This window comes from Pseudonaja textilis, chromosome 5 (genome assembly GCF_049901715.1).
Source record: "Pseudonaja textilis isolate UNSWEBS1 chromosome 5, rPseTex1.2, whole genome shotgun sequence".
Classification (NCBI taxonomy): Eukaryota; Metazoa; Chordata; class Lepidosauria; order Squamata; family Elapidae; genus Pseudonaja; species Pseudonaja textilis.
Window position 1 is genome coordinate 74,091,612 of NC_141994.1, and position 25,324 is coordinate 74,116,935.

Here is a 25,324-nt window from a genome sequence, read left to right on the forward strand (position 1 = left end):
TCCAATAATCTCTCTCGGTCTCCTCGAAGGCGTTGGGGGTAGAAGAACCCCTGGTGAGGTCCCCAAGGGGCAGCCCCTTCCCCCTCTTTCTCCCAACCCCCCCCACGGCTGATCGACCTCCAAGCCGAGCCTTCTAGAAGTCGGAGTCCAGGTCCACCAACTCAGCATCCATCAGGTTTGTCCGGGAATGGATGGGGGGCAGCCCACCCCATCTGCCCCGAGGCGGCTGCACCCCGTATAGGTCACCGCTTGGGAACAAAGCTGCAGAGCTCCTGGGGGGAGCAGAGAAAGCAGCTCCCCGAAAACGCGACGGCTGCTGTCCGGGGAACAGCCACGCTCCACTTCCGGGTCCCGTTTCCTCGGGACCCCCGAAATCGGGGCAAAAGGGGTGGTTGATGAGATCCGGGGGGTTGTTACGCCAGCAGCTGCCGGGGGGCAGGTCCCGGGGCAGCCTGGCCAGGGGGTGCTCCAGCTGTGGGGGGGCTCGGGGTCTCCACTCGGGGTCCGCTCGAGACCAAAGGACGTCATCCAGAGCTTGGTTTTGCTGCGGGTCGGCGACAAAACACTTGGTTTGGGGGAGCCGGGGCAGGCGCGGGACGGAGCTGGGGCCCCCCGGGGCGAAGTAATTCGGGGCGGAAGTCTCAGCCGCCGTCCCGGAGGGGCAAACCTCCTTCCTCTTCCTGTGCTTCTTTTTCTTCCGGGTTGTTTTTTTGGCCCGCCGGGAGGAGAACTCACCCTCGATCAGCCAATGACTGGCCCTTTCCTCGGGCGGCACTGAGAAAGGAGGGCGAGAGAGAGCCGTCATTCCACAGGTAAAGCTCCACCAGATTCCCAGAGGAAGAGGATTGGCAGCCGTCGTCAGACCGCTAGGTCTCATTTTGGGAGGTTGAGGCCAGGACAGATGGAAGCTTTTGCATTTAGTGCCTTTCGTACCACCAGAAGTCCCGGCTCTCAACTCATAAAATATTTCTATGGTCTTTTTATAGTTGCCAACAGAAAGGGAGTGGGGAGCAATGCGGCAGCTTGCAAACCGAAAGTGCATTCCATCAATGTTTTCAAAGACTAGGTGACCGAAGTTTCTGCCTAGCTGGAGAGTCTGATCGATGACTCTGGGCTATGGAGGTGTCCCATTGGAGAATATGAATTATGATACACCCAAGCGGTGAAGGGGAAAACCAGGGTCAAGAGTGACAATGAATTATGTGTCTCAGAGTCGGCTGCACCCAGGCAGTGCCAGCATGGTAACTCCCAATAAATCCTTTTGAAGGTTTGGAAGTTTGGCTCAAGGCTCATGATTTAAATGGGGGGTCACTGACGGCATCCTGACACCGGCCTTACGACCACCGTTCGGCCCCATACTTCCGTTGGTAAGCGAGACAGCTGTAAAGTGAGTTTTGCCCCACTTTCTTGCCACAGGAGTTAAGCGAATCACCGCAGCTCTTCAGCTAGTAACACGGTTGGTTAAGTGAAACTGGTTGCTTTGCTTGAGGGAAGGTCGGAAAAGGGGAATCCGCAACCGTCATAACTACGAGTCAGTTGCCAAGTGGCTGAACTTGGATCAGGTGACCACAGGGACACCGCAAGAGTCACAAGTGTGAAAAATGTTCATAAATCTCTTTTTTTCGGCGCTGTTTTAAATTTGAAGTCACAAAATGAGTGTTTGTAAATTGAGGCCTACATTTATCTGTTTGCCTGTTATTAGCCACCCAACACTAAGGGAATAGTAGTTTTGTTGTAATTCTGTAATTTATAGGTAATTCCCATCTTAAAACCACAACTGGGATCAAGAATCCCCATTAATAAGCAAGGTGTCTGTTAAGTAACTCAAACCCCGGGCCCCTATGAGGGCCTGGTATCATCATCTTCTTTTAACAACCCCATAATCCCTTGTGGGGTGGAGTCTGGCCAACTGAATGGAACCGAGTGTTTACTGGCCGGATGCCCTTCCCTGTCACCAGTGTGGAGTTGTATTCAGCAGATAAATTCTCTTCTCATATCTGCCTCTACCTAGGATCGAACTCACAGCCTCCTGATTGTGAGGCGAGAGCTCTACCTCTAGGCCACTGCACCACTCAAGGATCAAGTAAATCCTCTCTTTTTAATGACCCCATAATCCCTTGCATCGGGGTGGAGTCTGGCCAACTGAATGGAGCCGAGTGTTTACTGGCCGGATGCCCTTCCTGTCACCAGTGTGGAGTTTTTGTTCAGGAGATATATTCTCCTTGGTATAAACGCTCAAAATGACAAGTTTCTTGATTTATTTTACTTAAGATAGGTGACCACTATTCCTATGGCATTTAAATAATTACAGGCAGTTCTGGAGTAAAAAAATTACAAGGCCACTGAAAAAAGCGACTTATGACCATTTGTCTGCAATTGACAAGTTTTGCAGCATCCCTGTAGTCACACGATTAAAACTCAGACGCTTGAGAATTGACCCGTATTTATGATGGTCACAGCGTCCTCCTTTTGTGACCTTCTGGCGAGCCCGATGAGGAAATCAGACGTGCTTAAGCAACCATGTGACTGAGAAGCTGTAGTGATTCGCTTAACAACCGTGGCAGGAAAGGTTCTAAAATGGGGGAGAAAAACACACTTAACCCGCTTAGCAACAACATTTTGGGCTCAAACTGTGGTCATAAGTCGAGGATTGCCTGCACGGTTAATTTTCATTCCACCCTGGTATAAAGTAAATCAAATTTAGTTTTTGGCCAGGCATTGCCTATTTGCAGACCAAATCTATCTATCTATCTATCTATCTATCTATCTATCTTTCTTTCTTTCTTTCTTTCTCTTTCTTTCTTTCTTTCTTTCTTTCTTTTTCTTTTTCCTTCCTTCTTTCTCTCCCTCCATTCTTTCTTTCCTTTTTTTTCCTTCCTTCCTTTCTCTCCATTCCGCCCTTCCTTCCTGTTTCTTTCCCTTCCTTCCTTCCTTCTTTCCTTCTTCCCACTTTCTGTCCTTCCTTCCATCCTTGTTTTCTTTCTTTCTTTCTTTCTTTCTTTCTTTCTTTCTTTCTTTCTTCCTTTTTCTTTCTTTCTTTCCTTCCTTCCTTCCTTCCTTCTCTCCCTCTTTCTCTGTCACACACACACACACACACACACACACAAACACCCCTGGATGGCACATGTTTTACCTTTCCAGGTGACCCCTCCCTTAAAGAAAGCAAAAGAATGTCCCTCTCCCCATTGCTAAACTTTCCAGGCCAAGAGTAATGCATTACAAGTGGACTACCTGCAATTCCAGTCTCTGGCCAGCAGCTGGCAGCAGTGAGTCAAGATAGAACGGACACCAGTGGGTGGAATGCCCACACTGCCCCAAGAGGGGACCTTCCCATGGCATTCAAGCTCTGACAGCCCAGCCTGACCTCCTGCCCATCCAACCTCCATGAAGGCCATTACCTGGTGTGGCTACAGGGGTGACAGAGACATCCTGAGAGAGGATGGCGCCTCTCCTGGCCACCATCTTGGTCACATGTTGCGCCCAAGCTGAGCTCATGTCCCCCGAAGGCTCGCTGATGTCGAACGCCAAACCGGCTGGGAAGAGAAACAAATATACATATATTTTAATATTTGTAGCTCGGGGTTGAAATGTGGGGTCCTTGGTGCTCTCTGAGCTTGGTGCTTTCCTTGCAGACGTTTCATGACCCAGCTAGGGAACATCATCAATGCTAGGAGGGAGTGGGGTTGTGGAGAGGAGGAGGAGGAAGAAGTGGAGGTTGAATAATATGGAGTCCTTGGTGCTCCCTGAGCTGGGTGGTTTCCTTGCAGACGTTTCATGACCCAACTAGGGAACGTCATCAGTGCTAGAAGGGAGTAGAGTTTGTGGAGAGGAGGAGGTGAAGGGGAAGAGGAAGGAATAAAGGAGAGGAAGATGAAGGAAGACCAGGACTGTGGGGTGTTTGGTGCCCTCTAAGCATGCTGATTTTCTTGCCGACTGTGATATGTAAAATTACACCTGTGAAAATATAAAGCAACGGTGACACCATTTTTAACCTCTGGGTTAACCTAAGATAATTTACTGGAATATTGTGTAAGAATTCTCTATTGTTTTGTATAAAGGTGATCTATTTGGCAGGTCAGGCTGTCCAGTGTCATATCTATGATGGAGATTACTGGAATTGGAAAAGGGTAAACAGGACGAGGAAACAGATGCTACGCTACAATAATAATAGGGGTGTTGCATAGGGAGATACTAGCTGGATAGATTTGTGAACCTGGAAAGAGGCAGAGACTGTATATCTGAGCCTGTATATAAACCCCACCCTTCCTGGGAACCATGTCCTCTGCCCATGAGCCGAATTCCCTTTTGCTAAACCTTCGTAAGAAAGCTCTTATCTATCGATAGTTTGTCTGAATACCTGAACGGCTGATTTTTTATCACACCGTCATTTCATGAGCCAACTAGGGAACGTTTTCAGTGCTAGAAGGGAGCGCACTTGGCTTCCTGTTTATATAACACCACTCTCTTTTAGTGCTGATGATGTCGCCCAATAGGATCATGAAACGTCTGCAAGAAAAGAAAAAAACCCCAAGCACCAAGGACCCCCACAATCCTCTTCCTCTCCACAAACCCCCACACCCCCCTAGGCCCGATGATGTTCCCTAGTTGGGTCATGAAACGTCTGCCGCAAGGAAAATCCTCAAGCTCCAGAGAGTACTAAAGACCCCACGGCACAAGCATCCTCGTTTTTTCTTCCTTCTCGAGGACGTACCGACGGGTCCCTCGTGCGAGACGGTGCGCAGGCTGAAGGAAAGTTCCTGCTCGGGGTTGTGCTGCAGCTCCTTCCTCCTGGAGAAAGCTTTGGCGATCATCTTGCTTTTCTTGATCCTCTTGGGCTCGTTGCTGCTACGGCCGGTCAGCCTGGAGGAGAAGAGGAGATCAGAGGACTCCTGACCAGGCCCCACCACTGACCCACAGCCTCTGAGCATACGTTTAGGACCAGGCTGGTTGGGATGGGCGCAGACAGGAAGATCCAGCTTTGTAGATTGGTTATCTTAAGCATCCCATCATCCTTCTGGTTGTCTAGGGAGATTCTCAAAGTTGTCCCAAAGGTGGTTTTTTTTTTCCCAAAAGGCAACTAGACTTTGTGTTTTTTTTCTTTGAAGACATTTCTCTTCCCATCCAAGAAGCTTCTTCAGCTCTGACTGGATGGTGGGGAAGGAAGGATTGATACTCCTTGCAGACAGCTGGTCATTTGCATCCTTTTAGAGAGTCGTTGAGGCCACTGTGTCCTTACGGTCACCTGAGTGGTGCAAATGGGTGTGGAGCCTTCTGACTGGATGGTGAGGACTGGAGGGATTGATACTCCTTGCAGACCGCTGGTCAGTTGCATCCTTTTAGAGAGACGTTGAGGCCACTTGGAGGTGTGTCTATGTCCTCAGGGTCACACCTGAGTGATGCAAATGGGCGTGGAGCCTTCTGACTGGATGGTGAGGACTGGAGGGATTGATACTCCTTGCAGACAGTTGGTCGTTTGCATCCTTTGAGAGGGCTGTTGAGGCCACTTGGAGGTTGTCTGTGTCATCTGAATAGTGCAAAGGGGTACGGAGCCTCCTTGGAACTGCTGAAAGGACTGTGCAATTACAAGAAGGCTCCACATCCATTTGCACCACTCAGGTGACCCTGAGGACATAGATAAACCTCCAAGTGGCCTCAACGACCCTCTAAAAGGATGCAAATGACCAGCTGCCTGCAAGGAGTATCAATCCTTCCATTCCTCACCATCCAGTCAGAAGGCTCCACACCCATTTGCACCACTCAGGTGTGACCCTGAGGACACAGAGAAACCTCCAAGTGGCCTCAACGTCTCTCTAAAAGGGTGCAAATGACCAGCTGCCTGCAAGGAGTATCAATCCTTCCCTTCCGCACCATCCAGTCAGAATGGAAGCAGCTTCTTGGAGGAGTAGCGAAACTTCTTCAAAGAAAAAAACAGAAAGTGCCTTTGGGAAATTCTTCTGGTTGTCACCTCCTGCCATTTGCAACCGGGCCTCTGGGGTTATTTCTCCACCCTTTTAAGACCCATTTAAGGACAAAATGCAGAGTTCTGCAATGACTCCAGAACACACCAACCTACAAATGGAGGGGTAAACAGGGCCAAGAGCCCCACAGAACGCAAAAACATCGTGCTCAGGTAGCCCTCGACTTACAACCGTTTGTTTAGTGACTGTTCTAGGTGACCGCGCTGAAAAAAAAGGGACTTGGGTCCGTTCTTCACGCTTACGACGGTTGCAGCGTTCCCTGTCATCACGTGACCCATATCCAGATGCTTGGCAACTGGCATGTACTTATGACGGTTCTGCGTCCTCTTTTTCGGAACGTCTGACAAGCCGAGTCAAGGGGGAAGCCAGATTTGCTTAGTGACAGCCACGTGACTAACTGAAGTAATATTCCGTTAGCAACCGTAGCAAGAAAGGCCATCAAAGGAGAAGGAAGACAAGAAGCGGGAGACAAAAGGAAAAGGAAAAAGAAGAAGGAAATGGGGAAAAGAGAGAAGGGGAAGAAGAAGGAAGGAAAAGCAGGAGGAGAGGTAGTAGTGGAGGAGGACAAAAAGGGAAAGGGAGGAAGGAGAAAAGGGGGGATAGAGATGAAAGAAAGGAGAAGGAAAAGGGGGGGATTCAGCCAATTTGGACCGGTTTGAGTGAACCAGTTGTTCCAGCGATTAGTCCACCCGCCTCTGACCTAGTCTTTTATTTCTGTGTTTTGTAAACCAGCTGATTCGCGCGGCACAGTGGACTCTCGCGCCTCAGTTGTTTCACTCACCGGAGCTGCAGCAGAAAGTAAGTTTTAGAGCTGAAAAACGGGTGGTTTTGAAACGTGTGCACTCACCAAACCGGTTGTCATGCCAGTTGAATCCCACCCCGAGGAGAACGGTTGTGCCCCTGTGGGGGTTGAATCCGAGGAGGAGGAAGATGAGCGGCTGACAGGGAGCGGGAGTGCGGCTCCGTTGGCTGTGGAGGAAACTGGGGAAGGGCCAAGCCCAGCTGGGCAGAGCAGGGGAGAGGTAGAACAAGGGAGAGGGGGAATTCAGAGGAAGACCCAGGCCCACCCACTCTTCATCCTCCCTGCACACAGGGAGGAAAGGAGAAGGGAGCAACGTGGGTTGAGTGGCTTACGGGGGAGGAAAGGGCCCTGATTCCCTTCATTAGCCACTCCTGGGAAGAGAGTTTAAAAGAGATGCAAGCTGAGTGCGGCAGTCGCTGAGAGTAAACCTGAGTTTTTCTTGTGTTGACTTTGCTTATCTGCGTTCCTGTCATCCTCCCAACTGTTTTGAGTTATTGCCGTGTCTTCACGTCTGGAATTCTTGCTCCTGCCCTGCTGGACTAATGACCTCATTTTGCCTTGTTTGGACTTCTAGTTACAGTTTTTGTTGACCACGTTTTGGACTTGATTCCCTGCAGCCAAAGGCGAGAGTTTTTCTCCAACCCAGAAGGTAACCAGGACATTGGGGGGCAAAGTTGGAACTAATAAAGGGACTCCTACGGATTATCTGACTGTGTTGCCCTTGTGTCATGCCCCGTTGCATCATCATAAACTGATTGTGGTAGATGAAATGAGGAGAAAAGGAAGAAAAGGAGGAGGAGGAGAGGAACGAATGGTGGAAGAGGAGACAAAGGAGAAAAAGGAGTAAGGAGAGTCATACTAACTCTGTGTGAACTAAAAAATATTCCTTTGGTCTTTTTAGTTGCCAGCAGAAAGGGAGAGGTGGGGAAAGCAGTGCATTCCTTAAATGCTTCAGATGATTGCTAGGCAGCCGAAGCTGTTGGCACACAAGATTATTACTGAAAAGCAAGATGGATGACTCTTGGCTATGGATGTGTCCCATTGGAGAATATACATCCAGGGGGTGGAAAGAAGACCAGGGTTAAGGGTGAAATGAATGATGTATCTTAGAGTTGGCTGCACCCAGGTAATGCCGACATAGTCACTCGTAATAAATCATATTTTTTTTTACTCTTGAGGGATGCGGCTAGAGACATATGAATGGGGGTGGTTTGTTGAAGCCTTGACACTCTGATTGATCACTAAACAAACGGCTGTAAGTCAAGGACCTACCTGTAGGTGTTTGAGCCTTGGGAGGAACACCTCCTGCCTCTTCTCACTGTAGACTTGGAGAATTCCTTAATTCAACACCTCCACCCCACCTCCAATCCCTCTGGTACTCCAACCAGCGCTCCGTTTCCCCCCACCCCAAGGAGCCATCCCTCCAGCATCCCTCTTTACCTGCACCAGGTGCGCTTCCAGATGAGCAGCGTCGCCTTGGTCCACACCCAGGTGCTCATGGAGATGCCAGTGCCAAACATGGCGAAGAGGTTGATCTTTTCCACCAGGAGGCTGGGCCGGTTCTTGATCTCGCAATCCGGGATGGGCTTGTTGGTCTGGGTGGCGATCGTCACGTTGGCCTCACACCTGCGGCAGGTGAGGAGGAGGAGGAGAAACTATAGAGCCGTGATGGCGAACCACAGGGGGCACGCAGAGCCATTTGTGCTGGCACGCCAGCCCCGGCCAAACTTACTTGCACTGCGCATGCGTGCGCCCTCCCAGCTGATTTTCGGTCTGTTTGATGCCGTTTTCGCCCTCCTGGAGGCTCTGCAGCTTCAGGAGGCTGCAAAATGGGCCTTCCGGAAATACCCAAAGTGGCAAAACGGGCCTCTTTTTCAGCCTCCCAAGGCTGCAGAGGCTTCCCTCGAGCCTCCGGGAGGGCAAAAACGGCCTCCAACAGCCAAAAATCAACTGGAAGGTGTGCGCATATGCAGCGCAGGTCAGGAGGTGGGGCGCATTGCATTGTGGGTGCCGGCACGCACGCTATCACACACACTATCAGCACACCACAACGAAAAGGTTTGCCATCCCTGCTATAGAGGAACAGGCTGAGGAATCCCACGTAAGCAGCTAGTCCTCCACTCGACTATTTAGTGAGCATTTCAAAGTTACAACGACGCTGGAAAAAAAATAGCATTTCACACATAATGACCGTGGCAGTTTCGCCATGGTCATGTGATCGAAATTCGGAGGCTTGGCAACTGGCATGTAATTATGACAGTTGAAGGGTCCCCGGGGGGAGGGTCACGTGATCCACTTGGGCGGCCCTTCTGACGAGCAACGTCAAATGGGGAAGCCAAATTGTATTCACTAACTGAGCCCTTGCAGCGATTCGCTTAACGGGGGCAAGAAAGGTCATAAAAAGGAGGCAAAAGTCACCGTCTCGTAGGGCAAGAGAAATTTGGGACTTGATTGCAGTCGTAAATCAAGGACAATCAAATCATGGCCTCTCAGGGTGAGTTTTGGAAGGGCTGGGGGATTCTGGGAGTTGAAGTCCATCCATCTCAAAGCCTGCTGGCTGAGGAATTCTGAGAGTTGAAGTTCACCCGTTGTAAAGCATTTTGGATGGTGAATTCTGGGAGTTGAAGTCTACCCATCTTAAAGATGCTGAAAAACACTGAACCACCATGGAACATGAGGATGGGAAAAATAACTATTTTAAAGTCACCAAGATTTGGAAATTCAGCCGAAACAAACCTCCTTTTAAAGAAAGCTACGACCGTTTCTACAATGGATTACTACAAGATCCAATCTGGGTCCGTCGCCATTCGATTCCCATGCAAGCAAACCCAGAATCTGGATTTGAGGCTCCCAAACCGAGTTGAACTGCCCTGTCCTTCAGCAAAAGCCATCATTGCTTGATGCTGGTTTCTGGACCCTGGCGTGAAAGTGGACAAATCTGGGGGTCCTTAATACAGCAGCTGCCTCGGTGGGGGGGAAAAAAGGCTCGGTTAGAAAACCCTAGATCCCCTTCGGCAATTGGTCATCGAGGGAACCTGGCGTGGATGTCAATTCTACACGGGGTTGCATTAAACCGGAGATGCGCGGCGTGACTTACAGCACGTATTCCCGGAAGCTGCGCTCCCACTCGGCCTGGTTGAAGAAGTCGTAGAAGTGGCAACCGAAGGTGATGAAGACGAAGCCAAAGGCCAGGAAGCCGAAGATCCCTGGCGAATGAAAGGCGGCAGTCAGAGAGACCTCTGAACCCGGGGAGGTCCCGTGTGAGGACCCAACGGGTCGTGGCAGAAAGGCAACACAGTCAAATAAGAAGAGTCCCTTTATTATTATCTCCAACGTTGCCCCCAGTGTCCAGGTTACCTTTGGCGGGAGAAAAACTCTCCCAGGAACAGCCTTTGGTTGCAGAGAATCAAGTCCAAAACATGGTCAACGCAAACTGTAACTTAAAGTCCAATCGAGCCAAACTGAAGTAAATTAGTTTGGCCGAGCAGGAGCAGGAATTGCAGACTGGAAAGGCCAGCAAAACACACACGGTTGGGAAGACGCCAGGAACCCAGATAAGCCTCAGTGATACCACGATTTGCTCCCGACAACTTGCTGCGCTTTTTTTTAACACTGTGTTTCCAGCTGCAGCTAATGAAGGGAATCAGGGCCCTTTCCTCCCCCGTAAGCCATGCAACCCATGTTGCTCCCTTCTCCGTTCCTCCCTGCTTGCCCTAGAATGAAGAGGGGGTGGGCCTGGGTCTTCCTCTGAGCTCCCTCTCCCTTGTTCTACCTCTCTCCTGCTCTGCCCAGCCGGACTTTGCCTTTCCCCAGTTTCTTCCATGGACAACGGAGCCACATTCCCCCCCTCCCTGTCAGCTGCTCGACCTCCCACTCTGAATCAGATTCCGACAGCAGCTGCATTCATGAGACAGGCCGAACGGCCTTTCTGCGTTATTAACTCATCATCAGCCATGGCGCAATTGGAAGAACCGTATAAACAACGGAGTGGTTTGATTTATATTGCACCATTATTATTTTTTATAAACAACTCAAGGTAGCAAATATTGATTATATTGCTTCCTGGTTCTTTGATTGCCCAACAAGCCGGGACAGTGAGACGGAGAGGGAGGGAGAGAGACAGAGAGACTGCCAGCTGGCTTTTGTGGATAAGGTGGGACTAGAACTCTCTGTCTCCTGGTGATTGGCCCAAAGTCACCCAGCTGGCTTTTGTGGCTAAAGTGGGACTAGAACTCACTGTCTCCTGCTGATTGTCTCAAAGTCACCCAAATGGCTTTGATGCTTAAGATGGAACTAGAACTCCTGTCTTGGTGATTGTCCAAAGTCACCCAGCTGGCTTTGTGGCTAAGGTGGGACTAGCTCTGTCCTGGTATTGCCAAAGTCAAGGCAGAACTAGAACTCACCTGTCTCCTGGTGATTGGCCCAAAGCCACCCACCTGGCTTTCATGCTTAAGATGGAGCTAGAACTCTCTGTCTCCTGTGATTGACCCAGTCACCTGAATGGATATCATAACTAAGCTAGGACTAGAACTCCCCATCTCCTGTAATTGGCCCAAAGTCACCCAAATGGCTTTGATGCTTAAGATAGAACTAGAACTCACCGTCTCCTGGAGATTGGCCCAAAGTCACCCAGCCAGCTTTCATCCCTAAGGCGGGACTAGAACTCACCGTCTCCCAGATTTTAGCTTAGTGCCTTAACCATTAGACTAAATTGGCTCCTTGAAGTAAACGAATTCTTTAACCAAAGGCCTTGATTCACACAACCATCCCCCATGAGCTCAACCCTTTGGAGAAAGCATTCTAGACAAACTCAGGTGTTGGGTGCAAGCAATAGGTTAAATGGTGGCTTATTTTAATCACGGCTTGCTCACCTAGCCACAGTGGTTGGATCAACTCATTAAGGAACAAGCCACGTTTCTCACCATCGTAACTTGGCTTGGAGAAAGCTGGCCAAAACAAGCCACGGCACGAGCTGACCCCTCACTTCAACCCCTTACACCTCTACTTACCGAGGCGTAACATGGTCTCGTTGATCTTGCTGGCCGCTTTCTCGCTCAGGAGGCCCGGATGGTTGCTCTTGATGGAGAAGAGGGTCATCACTCCTGGGGGGGGAAAAAAGAGGGCATCTATTCGGGTCTTGAAGGGGAAGGAGCGGCAGAATTGAGGAGGGCCTCAAAGGAGGAATCGGCCTAGCGTCCCTACGTAGCCACAAGCAAACTAAGTCCAACCTCCCTTAAACTACACGGAGCCTTATCAAACTCGTAGCAGCTGCCAACTCTTGGTTGAGAAGATTCCCGCAAACGGGCTCGTGGCAACAAAGCGGATTAATTGGGACTTTCCTTTATGGATCTGGTCTTGCAACCTTGACGATCCCAAGAAGAGCCACAAGGAGATCGGGTGTCCTTGCCTCTGCCATTTTCGTTTGAAAAAAGGACAACCACAACCGCAAAAATCTGGGTTTTGGTTAACAAAAAAAAAAAAAAGCAGAAATCTGTATTTTTCTAGTCCCTGTCTGTTTGTAAATAGCAATAGCCCCTTAGACTTATATGCTGCTTTACGGTGCTTTATAGCCTTCTCTAAGCGGATTACAGAGTCAGCCTCTTGCTCCCCCCAACAATCTCATTTCAAAGGATGGAAGGATGAGTCGACCTTCAGCCGGTCAGGATCGAACTGCTGGCAGTGGACAAAATTAGCCTGCAATATTATATTATTCTAACCACTGCGCCACTACGGCTCTTCCTTCTTTCCCTTCCTTCTCCCTCTACTCCCTTCCTTCCTTCCTTCCTTCCTTCCTTCCTTCCTTCCCTTCTCTTTTCCTCCCTCTCTCCCTCCCTTCCTTCCTCCTCCCTCCCTCCCTCCCTCTTTCCCTTCCCCTCCCCACCTCGCGGAGGCAGCGTTGGTGCACTGTGCAGTCTCCTGCCCAGCCATGAGTAAGTAGGCCTCCCCTACATTGAGAAGAAAAAAAGGCCACATCCCCTGAAAATAAGCTCTAGTGCTTATTTCAGACCCCAAAAGAAAAGACTGGGTCTTATTTTTGGAGCAACCCAGGTACGTATGTATGCATGTCCTAGCTCGATATCCGTGCTCCATTACGAAACGATGTGATTTGGGGGGAGGAAAATAAGGGACAAAAAATTCTGCCTCTGCCTACCAGCATCCATGGGTGTTCATCTGCCTAGCGTCCTGTCAGTGTGTGAGAGAGTTGAGGGCTGTTTGGAAACTGAAAGAGTATTTGCTGTGTGAGCAAGGAGACAGCAAGGAGGCTGGGCATGGCTTAGCTCAACTGTTCTGTACTAAAGCTGCTTGATGCTGTGAAACCGAAACTCTTCTGCTTGTGTTTTGCATTTGGAAGAGATTTCTTTTTTTCAGGTGTGCAGAGGGAGTCGAACTCCTTAGATCAACGCGTGTTAATAACAAGAATATACAAAATACTCTAAATGCTCCGAGGGTCTTTTGGAAAAATCGTTTCTTAGTGAGCCCTTAGAAACCAAGAGGAACATACGGCCCCAATTTCAAGTTTGTAGGCTTTACGGTTCTGGAGATTTTGGGATGATGTGTGAGGGGTATTTTGCTTTTATTTATGTGTGCGTGCGTGCATGTGTGTGTGTGTGTGTGAAACTTATTGGCCACCCATCTCACCCTAGGTGGCTTACAGTCATAAAAATATGTCTATACCTTTACAACTAAGCCAGAAGTAACTAAAATCATGACATGTAAAAATGGGATTTTAGACATTTCATTTTTTTTAAATAAAACTCACAGGCGTTTCTAAAATTCCCTTTTTCACTTCGTCGTGATTAGCGAGACAAAAACAATTTCAACCTATGCCTCTTTCAAGACGTGTGGACTTCAACTCCCAGAATCCTCCAGCAAGCAAACGTCCCACCACTGACTACTAACTGGTTGCTCTATATAAACGATATCTTTCTAATTAATTCATCCATAGCTGAAATCAATACTGGCGTTTCAATTATTCTTCGTGGCGATCAAATGATCGCCCGATCGTCCTATAGCCTTCCAGGTCCGTATTTTTTTCAATTTTGGCACTTTTAAACTTTAATCCCAGAATTTGAATTTCAACAACCGTACCAGTATTGCTATGATAGCAGTCTTCCAGTATTTGGGGGGGCTTCCCCAGAGAAGAGGTGGGGTCAAGTTATTCTCCAAAGCCCCAGAAGGCAAGAAACAACGGATGGAAACTAACCAAGGAGAGAAGCAACCTGGAATTAAGGAGAAACCTCTGAACAGGGAGGACAATGAACCAGTGGAACTGCTGGCCACCAGAAGTTGTCTATCCCTGGAGGTTTTTAAGAAGAGATTGGACCGCCATTTGTTTGAAATGGCTTAGGGTTGGACCAGATGACCTCCAAGGTCCCTTCCAGCTCATTCATTCTATTTAGCGTCAGGCCGCAGCGTCACAAAATTGAGGAAAGCGAAGGGGGCGCGAATACTTCCTGAACACGCCATACATCCATCCATAAATTAATCTTTGAGCGAAGAAAAAAGCGAAGGGCGAAGAACTCCAGAGGAGAGACAAACTCACCTCTGATCAGGAACGAGCCCCCGATAATTAACACCAGGCCGATGGGGGCCAGGACGAATCCTGCGCGATAGTGGTAGTTTTTGTACCCCACGAAACAGATGCCGCTCACGGAATCTCCGTCCACCTGAAAGAAAAGGAGAGGAAGAGCTGTCATGGCCTTGTTGGAGTCCGATTCTGAGGGGGAGATCGAGCCGCTGACCGAGAGCGGGAGTGCGGCTCAGGCGGCTGTGGAAGAAATGGCAGAAGGGCACAGTCCGGCTGGGCATTCAGAGGAAGCCCCAGGCCCATCCCCTCTTTATCCTAGGGTACGCAGGGAGGAACAGAGAAGGGAGCAACATGGCTTACGGGGGAGAAAAGGGCCCTGATCCCTTTCATTAGTTACAGCTGGGAGAACAGGATATAAGAAGGGCATTTGCACACGGCTCCTTGCTGGAAGCAAAGCGTGCATTATCTTGGTCAAGGCTTATCTGGGTTTTGGCGTCTTCCCAACTGTAGGTGTTGTGTTATCCTTTGGAAGTTTCTCAATTTATCATCCTGGCCTGCCGTGTTAATGACTCCAGCGTGGTTTGTGTTGGTTTTTTAAAATTTCTAATTATCTTTACTTTGGGTTCAGACGGCATTTACTCCCTTCACAGACTATTTTTGGAAGAGTCTGATCTTCAGCTGAGGATAATTGGACATTGGGGGCCAAGTTGGAGGCAATAAAGGGAATTTATTCTACTTTGGTGACTTTGTTAATTTTGTTTCACTCCCCTTTGGGTCATCTCAGTACATAGGAACCAGCTGCCAAGTACCTGAAATTTGGTCACGTGGTCAGGGGGATGCTGTAACGGTCGTAACGGTGAAAAATAGTCGTAATGGTGAAAAGCGCTCGTAAGTCACGTTTTTTTTTGCTGCCATTAACTTTGAACAGTCACTATGTGTACTGTTGTAAGTCGAGGACTACCTGTGTTTAATAAATTGACATGGCCAAAAGGGGATCACACAATTGTGGGACAGAGACCGTCATAACTATGAGTCAGTTGACAAATGCCTGAGTTTTCCTCATGTGACCACAGGAACACTCTGACCGTCGTAACTATGGATCAGTTGGCAAGTGTCTGAATTTTGATCGTGTGACCCTGGGGATACTGCAATGGCCGTTAAGTGAGAAAAACGATCATACGTCACTTGTTTCATTGCTCTTGTAACTTCGAACGGTCACTAAACGAACTACTGTAAGTCGAGGACTTACAACCTGTACATGTGTTGCAAATAAAATAAGTAATAACAAAGGTGAACCAAGTCACATCCATAAAGTAATGACAACAATAAACCTGATGTCAACTCATAAAACATTTCTATGCCCATTTACAGTTGCCAACAGTAAAGGAAGGGGCGGGCGAAGGAGTTTGAAAGAGCAGTGCGGCCGTTTGGAAATCGAAAGTGCATTCCGTTAATATCTTGCAAAGATTATAACTAAGCGACTGGAGTTTCTGCTGTGCAAATCCCTAATTGGAGAATGGGATTGATGACTCTTGGCTATGGACGTGTTTCGTTGAAGAATATGAATTATGACCCACTCAGAGGGGTGACGGAAAACCAGGGTTAAGGATGACAGTGAATGAGTCGTCTTCATACAGGTCGTGCCGACATGTTCGCTCCTAATAAATCTCTTGTAAGTTTTGAAGCTTGGCTCGAAGCTCATGATTTAATGGGGGAATTAACTGCCGGAATCCTAACACCTGGTTCCAAAAGGTTAGAGAAACAGACGGAAACAGAGGTTCCCGTGGGAAGAATTCTAGCATTAAGGCACCACCCCCGAGAAGACCCTGCTCTCCCCCAAAGCTTCGCCTGAGCTCCCGCCAGCCCCGTCACCTGTGCCACCGCCAAGATGGCCACTGTGAGGACGAAGGGGATGGACCAAGTCACCAGGTGGAAGTAGGACGTCTTGCCCGCCAGCGGCTGGTAGGTGGTGCCCAGCGCCTTAAAGGAGGTGTGCCAGGCGTATGTCAGCATGACGAACCAGATCACCCCGGACATCAGGGAATAGTAGACAATCACGAAGATGATCACGCAGGAGAGGGTCTCGTTGGAGCTGTGGAGAGAGAGAGAGAGAGTGTGAGAGAGACGGGGGAGAAGGAAGAGAGAGACACAGTGAAAGAGAGACGGAGAGAGAGAAGAGAGAGACAGAGAGAGAGGGGGGAGAAGGAAAAGAGACAGAGAGAGAGAAAGTGAGACAGACAAAGAAGGAAGAAAGACAGACATAGAGGAGAGAGAGAGAGACAGAAAGAAGGCAGAGAGACAGATAGAAAGACAGAGGCGGAGAGAGAGAAGGAAGCGAGAGACAGAGAAACAGAGACAGAAACAGAGAAGAGAGAGAGAGAAAGAGAGACAGACAGACAAGGAAGAGAGAGACAGAGAAACAGAGACACAGAGACAGAGAAGGAAGAGAGAGTCAGAGAAAAAGGGAGAGACAGACAGACAGAGAAGGAAGAGAGACAGAGGCAGAGAAAGAGAAATAGAAGGAGACAGAGAGAGAGAGAGAGAGAGAAGGAAGAGAGACAGAGACAGACAGAGAAGGAAGAGAGACAGAGGCAGAGATAGAGAAATAGAAGGAGACAGAGAGAGAGAGAGAGAGAAGGAAGAGAGACCGAGGCAGAGATAGACAGACAGATAGAAAGAGAAGGAAGAGACACACACACACACACACACACAGACACACAGAGGAGAGAGAGAGAGACAGAAAGAAGGCAGAGAGACAGATAGAAAGACAGAGGCAGAGAGAGAGGAGGTGAGAGACAGAGAAACAGAGACAGAGAAGAGAGACAGAGAAGAGAGAGAGAGAAGAGAGAGATAGACAGACAGATAAGGGAGAGACAGAGAAACAGAGACACAGAGATAGAGAAGGAAGAGAGACAAAGGCAGAGAGAGAGAGAGAGAGAGAGAGAGAGAGAGAAGGAAAAAAAAGAGAGACAGAGACAGACAGAGAAGGAAGAGAGACCAAGGCAGAGATAGAGAGACAGATAAAAAGAGAAGGAAGAGAGAGAGACAGAGAGAGAGAAGGAAGAGAGACAGAGGCAGAGATAGAGAAGGAGAGAGAGAGAGAGAGAGAGAGAAGGAAGAAAAAGAGAGACAGAGACAGACAGATGAAGAGAGAGACAGAGAAACAGAGACACAGAGATAGAGAAGGAAGAGGGAGAGAGAAAAAGAGAGAGACAGACAGACAGAGAAGGAAGAGAGACAGAGGCAGAGATAGAGAGACAGATAAAAAGAGAAGGAAGAGACACACACACACAAACACACACACACACACACACTGACACACACAGAGGTGAGAGAGAGAGACAGAGACAGAGAGAAGAAATCAGGGAACCGTAGCTTTTCTGCAACCCTGTCTAGATGCCTTCAGAAGTGAGTGAAACTCTCTCCGGTCTCTTCCCAGGAGCCATTCTTGGCATTCTAAATCAGGGCGACTCAACTTTGGCCCCTTTAAGATGCCTGGGCTTCAATTCCCAGAATCCCCTATCCTTTGCACTTTCTCAGCCCGCCCCCCCCCCGAACAATCCCATTTTCCCATGCAGCCCCTTGGGAAAATGAAACCCCCCCACCCTTGCTCTCAATAACCTCCTGCCCCATATGAAGACCCTCTGATCACCCTCGAGGGTGAAGGCTACACTGGGCTTCAAGGCTCCCCCTCCCCACAGACCGTTAATCCAAAAAGAGGAGCAAACCCCTGCCGTCCAGTTGTGGTGGGACTCCAGTTCCCATCAACCTGGATCACAACGATTGGGTTTATTCAGAATTGGAGTTAAAAAATCTGGAGAGATTCTCCATCAGCAACTGGACTTTCTGGTTTCGCTTCTCATCCAAGAAGTTTCTTCAAAACTCTTTGAGTGGATGGTGGGGACGGGAAGGATTGATAGTCCTTGCAGACAAAGCTGGTCATTTGCACCCTTTTAGAGGGCCGTTGAGGCCACCTGGAGATTTCTCTGTGTCCTCAGGGTCACCTGAGTGGTGCAAATGGGTGTGGAGCCTTCTGACTGGATGGTGGACATTGGACGGATTGACACTCCTTGCAGACAGCTGGTCATTTGCATCCTTTTAGAGGGTCGTTGAGGCCACTTGGAGGTTTGTCTGTGTCCTCAAGTCCATCTGAGTAGTGCAAATAGGTGTGGAGCCTTTTTTGAATTGCACAGTCCTTTTATTCCACACCCATTGGCACCACTCAGGTGACACTCAGGACAGAGACAAACCATTTGCATCCTTTGAGAGGGTCGTTGAGGCCACTTGGAGGTTTATCTGTGTCGTTTGAATAGTACAAAGGGGTACGGAGCCTCCTTGGAGCTGCGGAAAGGACCGTGCAATTCCAAGAAAGCCTCACACCCATCTGCACCACTCAGGTGATCCTGAGGACACAGAGGACACACAGGTGTGACCCTGAGGACAGAGATAAACCTCCAAGTGGCCTCAACGACCCTCTCAAAGGATGCAAATGACCAGCTGCCTGCAAGGAGTTATCAATCCTCCCATTCAACATCATCCAGTCAGAAGGCTCCACACCCATTTGCCCCACTCAGGTGACCCTGAGGACACAGACACATCTCCAGGTGGCCTCAACGACTCTATAAAAAGACTGCAAATGACCAGCTGCCTGCAAGGAGTTATCAATCCCTCCATTCCTCACCATCCAGTCAGAAGGCTCCACACCCATTTGCCTCACTCAAGTGACCCTGAGGACACAGATAAACCTCCAAGTGGCCTAAGGACCCTCTAAAAGGATGCAAATGACCAGCTGTCTGAAAGGAGTATCAACCCTTCCATCCTCAACCATTCGGTCAGAACTGAAGAAGCTTCTTGGAGGAAAAGCGAAACGTCTTCAAAGAAAAACAATCCAGGTGGCTTTTGAAAAAAGTACCTTGGGGACAACTGTGACTGATTATCTCCAAGGACGCCAGTTGTATCGTGGGGGCAGGGGGGGATTTCTGTAGCGTTTCCTGGGTGCAGCGGAGGGTTCAAAGGGTTCCCCAGGCAGAGCCCACCCCCCTCACCCCCCTGAACCTACGTGGGCTCTCCCAAGCGCATGGTGCCATCAGCTCGGCAGACGATCTCGCTGCGGGCGCCGTCCATGAACTGGGCCAGCCAGCCGATGCTGCCCATGAAGAAGCAGGCGTTGACATAGAAGAGGATCACAGCGGGGTAGCGGTTCGAATTCTTCCAGTCGGCTAAGAAGGTGGCCTGGAGAAGGGAAAGCAGACCGAGTCGGGTGAGATTGGGGGGGTTTTTTTGGCCATCCTGCGCCTCCCAGGTGCGCCGGCAGCTAGAATTCTGGGCATTGAAAACTCGGCACACTTGGAGGACACAGAATACAAGCTTTGAAAGGTAAAGTAGAATGACCGGGAAAAGGGGTAAACCCAGTTGGGTCTAGTGGTAAAAGCACCGGGCTAGAATCCAGGAGATTGGGAATTCTAGTCCCGCCTTAGGCAGGAAAGCCAGCTGGGTGACTTTGGGCCAATCACCAGGAGATGGGGAGTTCTAGTCCCGCCTTACGCAGGAAAGCTGGCGGGGTGACTTTGGGCCAATCACCAGGAGACTGGGAGTTCTAGTCCCGCCTTAGGCAGGAAAGCTGGCTGGGTGACTTCGGGCCAATCACCAGTGGACTGGGAGTTCTGGTTCCGCCTTAGGCATGAAAATTGGCTGGGTGACTTTGGGCCAGTTACCAGGAGATGGTGAGTTCTAGTCCCACCTTAGGCACAAAAGATGGCAGGGTGACTTTGGGCTAATAACCAGCAGATGGCGAGTTCTAGTTCCGCCTTAGGCATGAAATTTGGCTGGGTAAATTTGGACGTCTGCAAGAAAACCATCAAACCCAGAAAGCACCTCCTCCTTCTCCCCCTTCATTGCTCCTCCTCTTCCTCCTCCAGCCCCACTCCTTTCTAGCACTGATGATGTTCCCTAGTTGGGTCATGAGATGTCTGCGAGAAAACCCCCCAGTTCAGAGACCACCAAGGACCCCACAGCTCAACCCTGGGCTGCAAATGTTCTCTTCTGCTCACCAGGGTGAAAAAGGTGCAAAAAATGGTGACCGAACTGAAGGCGGCGATGTAGATGTGCATCTCGCGATGTTCCTTCTGGGTGAAAAGGGGGTTCTGGCATTGGATCCCACAACCTTCCACATCCTCGTACCAACTCTTGGGGTTGTTGGTCTGCACCAGGGGGGCTTCGCATCGCCCCGAGCTGTTGAATTTAATGTTCTGGACTTCGTTCTGGGAGAAACGAGGAGAGGGTTCCCTTAGTTATTGCAAGAACGGTCGTAAATGTGAAAAGAAAAAACGTTCGTAAGTCCCAAAGGTGTCTTTTTTTTCAAGAGGCAACTGGACTTTCTGGTTTTTCTTTGAAGACGTTTCGCTTCTCATCCAAGAAGCTTCTTTAGCTCTGACTGGATGGTGGGGAAGGGAAGGATACTCTTTCAAGACAGCTGGTCATTTGCGTCCTTTTCGAGGGCCGTTGAGGCACCTTGGAGGTTTATCTGTGCACTCAGGATCATCTGAGTAGTGCAAATGGGTGTGGAGCCTTCTTGGAATTGCACGATCCTTTTACTCTACACCCATTTGCACTACTCAGGTGTGACCCTGAGGACAGAGATAAACCTCCAAGTGGTCTCAATGGCCCTCTAAAAAGGATGCAAATTACCAGCTGTCTGCAAGGAGTATCAATCTTTCCATTCCACACCATCCAGTCAGAAGGTTCCACACCCATTAGCACTACTCAGGTGTGACCCTGAGGACACAGATAAACCTCCAAGTGGCCTTAACGACCCTCTAAAAGGATGCAAATGACCAGCTGTCTGCAAGGAGGATCAATCCTTCCATTCCTCACCATCCAGTCAGAAGGCTCCACACTCATTTGCACCACTCAGGTGACCCTGAGGACACAGATAAACCTCCAAGTGGCCTTAACGACCCTCTAAAAGGATGCAAATGACCAGCTGTCTGCAAGGAGGATCAATCCTTCCATTCCTCACCATCCAGTCAGAAGGCTCCACACTCATTTGCACCACTCAGGTGACCCTGAGGACACAGGTAAACCTCCAAGTGGCCTCAACGTCTCTCTAGAAGGATGCAAATGACCAGCTGTCTGCAAGGAATATCGATCCTTTCCTTCCCCACCATCCAGTCAGAACGGAAGCAGCTTCTTGGAGGAGAAGCGAAACTTCTTCAAAGGAATAAAACAGAAAGTCCAGTTGCCTTTTGAAAAAAAATAAAAAAGACACTAGTGACATCGACCTGGCCACAACACACCTTGGCCATGCCACGCCCAGGTCAAACCCAACCCTGATGCAGCCCTCAGTGAAATCAAGTTGGACACCCTTGATGTACGGTAAGCCGTGGGTTAAATAAATAAAGTGCCCACCCACTGCCAGCGGTGGGCACAGGCGACTCTTACCGGGCACCCTTCCGGGAACCGATCGGTGGTGCATTTGAGGAAGTCGGGCCAGCCTCTCTCTCGTTCCACGATGGTGCAGGGCCCCCGCGTGGCTTGGCACAAAGTTTGGCTAGGCAGTTCCACATGGCCGTCTTGGCACTTCGGCATGTACACGGCACACAAGAGGGGTTGGATGACATCCCAGCAGCGCGGCGCGTTCCGCAAACCTGAAAAAAAAAGGCAAGAAAAATATCAATATTCCCTCGTGGGATTAGAAACTTAGAAAATGTTGGCTTTTTTTATAGTCCTAAGTTTCTAATTCAAGGGGTCCTAATTTAAATTAAGTCCTCATTTAAGGGGTCACGGTGGCTCAGGGGCTAAGATGCTGAGCTTGTCGATCAGGAAGGTAGGCTGTTCGGCGGTTCGAATCCCCAGCGCCACGTCACGGAGTGAGCTCCCGTTCCTTGTCCCAGCTTTCTGCCAACCTAGCAGTTCGAAAGCAGGTAAAAATGTGCAAGTAGAAAAATAGGAACCCCCTTTGGTGGGAAGGGAACAGCGTTCCGTGCGCCTTCGGCGTTTAGTCATGCTGGCCACATGACCATGGAGACGTCTTCGGACAGCGCTGGCTCTTCTATGGCTTTGTAACCGAGATGAACAACCGCCCTAGAGCCAGAAACGATTAGCACGGATGTGCAAGGGGAACCTTCACCTTTATCTTTAAATTTTCTAAAGAAACAACACCGTTGTGATGACCCAGGGTGTGACACAAAAATAACCAAGTCACAAAAATAGAAGAAAGTCCGTTTAATGCCAGCTAGGCCCCAACGTCCAATTATCCTCGGGTGGATATCAAACTCTTAAAGAAAACAGTTTACGGAGGGAGTAAATGCCGTCCGCACCCAAAGTAAGGTTAATTCAAAATAAAAAAACCGAACACACACCACACTGAAGGAATTATTATGGCAGGCAAGGATAATTAATTGCAGTCTTCTACCAGATAACGGAGCCACCACAGTTTGGGAGGAAGCCAAAACACAGATAAGCTCCAACAAGAATAATACATGCTTTGCTTACAGCAACTTTGCCATGCACAGCTTGTCCTTTTAACCAGTCCTCCCAGCTGCAGCCCATGAAGGGGATCAGGGCCTTTTCCTCCCCCATAGAACACACCATTCACATTTCTCCCTTATCCGCTCCTCTCTGGGTGCCCTAGGATGAAGAGGGATGAGCCTGGGTCTTCCTCTGAATGTCCAGCTGGCCTGTGCCCTTCCCCAGTTTCCTCCACAACCACTGGAGCCACAATCCCACTCCCTGTCAGCTATTCCGTCTCTCCCTCGGAGTAAGACTCCAACAGGGGCATGACAACTGCGCACGAAGTAAGATTAAATCAGCAGTTAAGACCCTGGAGAGCCAATGTTGTGGTTACTTTTAAGCAAGGCGCAAACACACAAAATGGTATCCATAGGCCATCAGTGCAAGGCCTTTTGCCCCGTTAAAATAAGGGGATTTAGTTGTGTGAAGCAAGGAACATGGCTAGTTTAACAGTCCGAAGTCTTGCACGAACCGATAACCCTCATTCAATGATCCGATTAAGAGTGTTGTGTGAACACACACACTGCTGGTTAAGACACTATAAAGCAGTGTTTTCCAACCTTGGCAAGTGTGTGGGGACCCCCCAGGACCAGCCTGAGCCACAGACACCTGGAACTTTCATAGTTTTAAGAGTTGGAAGGGACTTCGGAGGTCTTGTAGTCCAACCCTTTGCCTGAACTGTTTGGGGAGTGGAGGGGTGAAGCTGACACTCGGCTTGTCTACAGTGCTCATTTTGGGGGTACACGGGCAGTTTGGAGACCCCCTCCCAACACCCCAGAGATGTCAGTCCTATCCCACTGACCCCTCCCACAATCAGGAGGGGAGGGCGTGGACTCCCGCTTTCTCCAGAATTCATTTTCAGGGTACAAGCGAGCCTATAGGGCAGGGGTCTCCAACCTGGGGTGCGAGACGATATTCCAGGGGGTACGAGAAAAGTCCAGGTAAATAATAGGATATTGGCTATATGTTGGCATTTTTATTTATTATGCGATGGGTTAACTTTGTTTTCATTTTAGAGATAAGTATCGTTATTTAGTGGCCGTCATATATATCCTACCCTATATTTAACGCCTTCAGTAGTTCCTAAAGTCTAAATTTCAGGGGGTGCGAGGTTCGAGTGAAATTTCTTTAGGGGTGCGGGGCGAAAAAAAGGTTGGGGACCACTGCTAGAGGGGATTTCCCCCCTCCTAAGCCCAGCACCCCGTAGCCATCCGTCCTACCCCACCTACCCCTTGCACGACTTATGGGGAAGGGGAGTCAACTCTCAGCTTGTATTCATTTTGGGGGGTGCCCCAGCGGTAAGAGCCCACCCCCTCCCAGGTTTGCTACTATCTCACAGACATCTTGCCTGACCAAGTGGGGGGGGGGAGGAAAGTTGACTCCCACCCGCCTTCATTTTGGGGTGCAGGAGAGGATGGGGATGGGGGCACCTAGAACCAACATCTCAGAGCTGTCGGTCGTAATGCACGGACGCCTTGCACAACCAAAGGAGAAAGTTGACTCCCACCCATCTTCCTGGCTCATTTCGAGGTGCAACGAGCAGGATCGCGCGCACCTTCCCCGCGCAACCTTACCGGACCAGAGCAGCAGCTTGTCGTGCGCCTCCGCCTGCGAGCTGGAGTCCCCGGCCAGCAACGTGGAGGTGGCGGCGTAGGGCAGCGGCGATCCTAGACAGTTGCTCTCCTGGAGGGCCTCGCAGGGCGCGGCGCGCTTGCACCGATCCTCCTCCGGCGAGCTGCGGTTCAGCGAAGCCGCCGCCACCCCGAGGAGCCCCAGCAAGCAGCAGGCCAAAGCGAAGCGCAGCCGCCCGCCCCCGGCCATGGAGAACCCACCGCGGGCCGGTCGCCACCGCGCGCCTAGGACGCACCGGGTTGCCCGAGCGCGGCCGGTCCCGGGACTTGGGGGGCTGCTGGGCGAGGTGGGAGCAGTCGGGGGGCGCAGGCCATGCTCCCTCCCCCGTTCCCCGCGGGGGAAAGTCTTTTCCCCCCCACACACAGCCGAAGAGGGGCTCTTTAGGCGAAGGAAAGAAAGTTTGGCAAACTTTAGCAAAGCTTGCAAACTTTGGCAAACTCTGGGAAACAAACAAACAAAAAAGTTTGGCCAAGTTTGGCAAAGGGGGTCCCCTGCTTTGTTAGGGGCTCAGAGCTGAAGAATGAGGCGGGATGGAGGGTGGCGGGGGAGGGAAAGGAGCCGCGAAGCCCGAGCCCGCCCCGGCCACGTCCCGTCCCGCACAAAGCGAGCCGCTCCAACCGGCGCCCCCCAACTCCCCAAAGCGGAGGCCCGCGCCCCACAAAGGCCGCCCTCCCCGGGCCGCGGAGCCCCTCCTCGGCGAGCGGGGGAAGCGCGGGCGCTCCGAAGGCGGCCCTTCCCAAATCTCTCCCACCCACCCAGCCGCCCCCCCTCCTTTGGTCGAGGATTGTGGGAGCGGAGAAAGCGAGCGGAGGGCGCCCGGTTGCAGAAGGAGGCGTGGACAAAAAAAAAAAACCCTCTCCTCTTCCCCCCCCC

General features: G+C 50.2%; 1 protein-coding gene across 1 annotated transcript; it reads right to left on the bottom strand.

Annotated features, from left to right (window-relative positions):
* SMO (smoothened, frizzled class receptor) lies at positions 1-25,201 on the bottom strand. The gene is made up of 12 exons (XM_087935382.1): positions 24,394-25,201; positions 21,749-21,954; positions 20,359-20,568; positions 19,368-19,540; positions 16,181-16,400; positions 14,324-14,447; positions 11,790-11,882; positions 9,878-9,986; positions 8,221-8,406; positions 4,712-4,860; positions 3,399-3,533; positions 1-774 (listed from the first exon to the last, which is right to left on the bottom strand). Exons 1-12 carry the CDS (start codon positions 24,638-24,640, stop codon positions 134-136), a joined length of 2,493 nt encoding a protein of 830 aa, XP_087791508.1. The 5' UTR covers positions 24,641-25,201; the 3' UTR covers positions 1-133.
* Between the last annotated feature and the right edge of the window lie 123 nt (positions 25,202-25,324).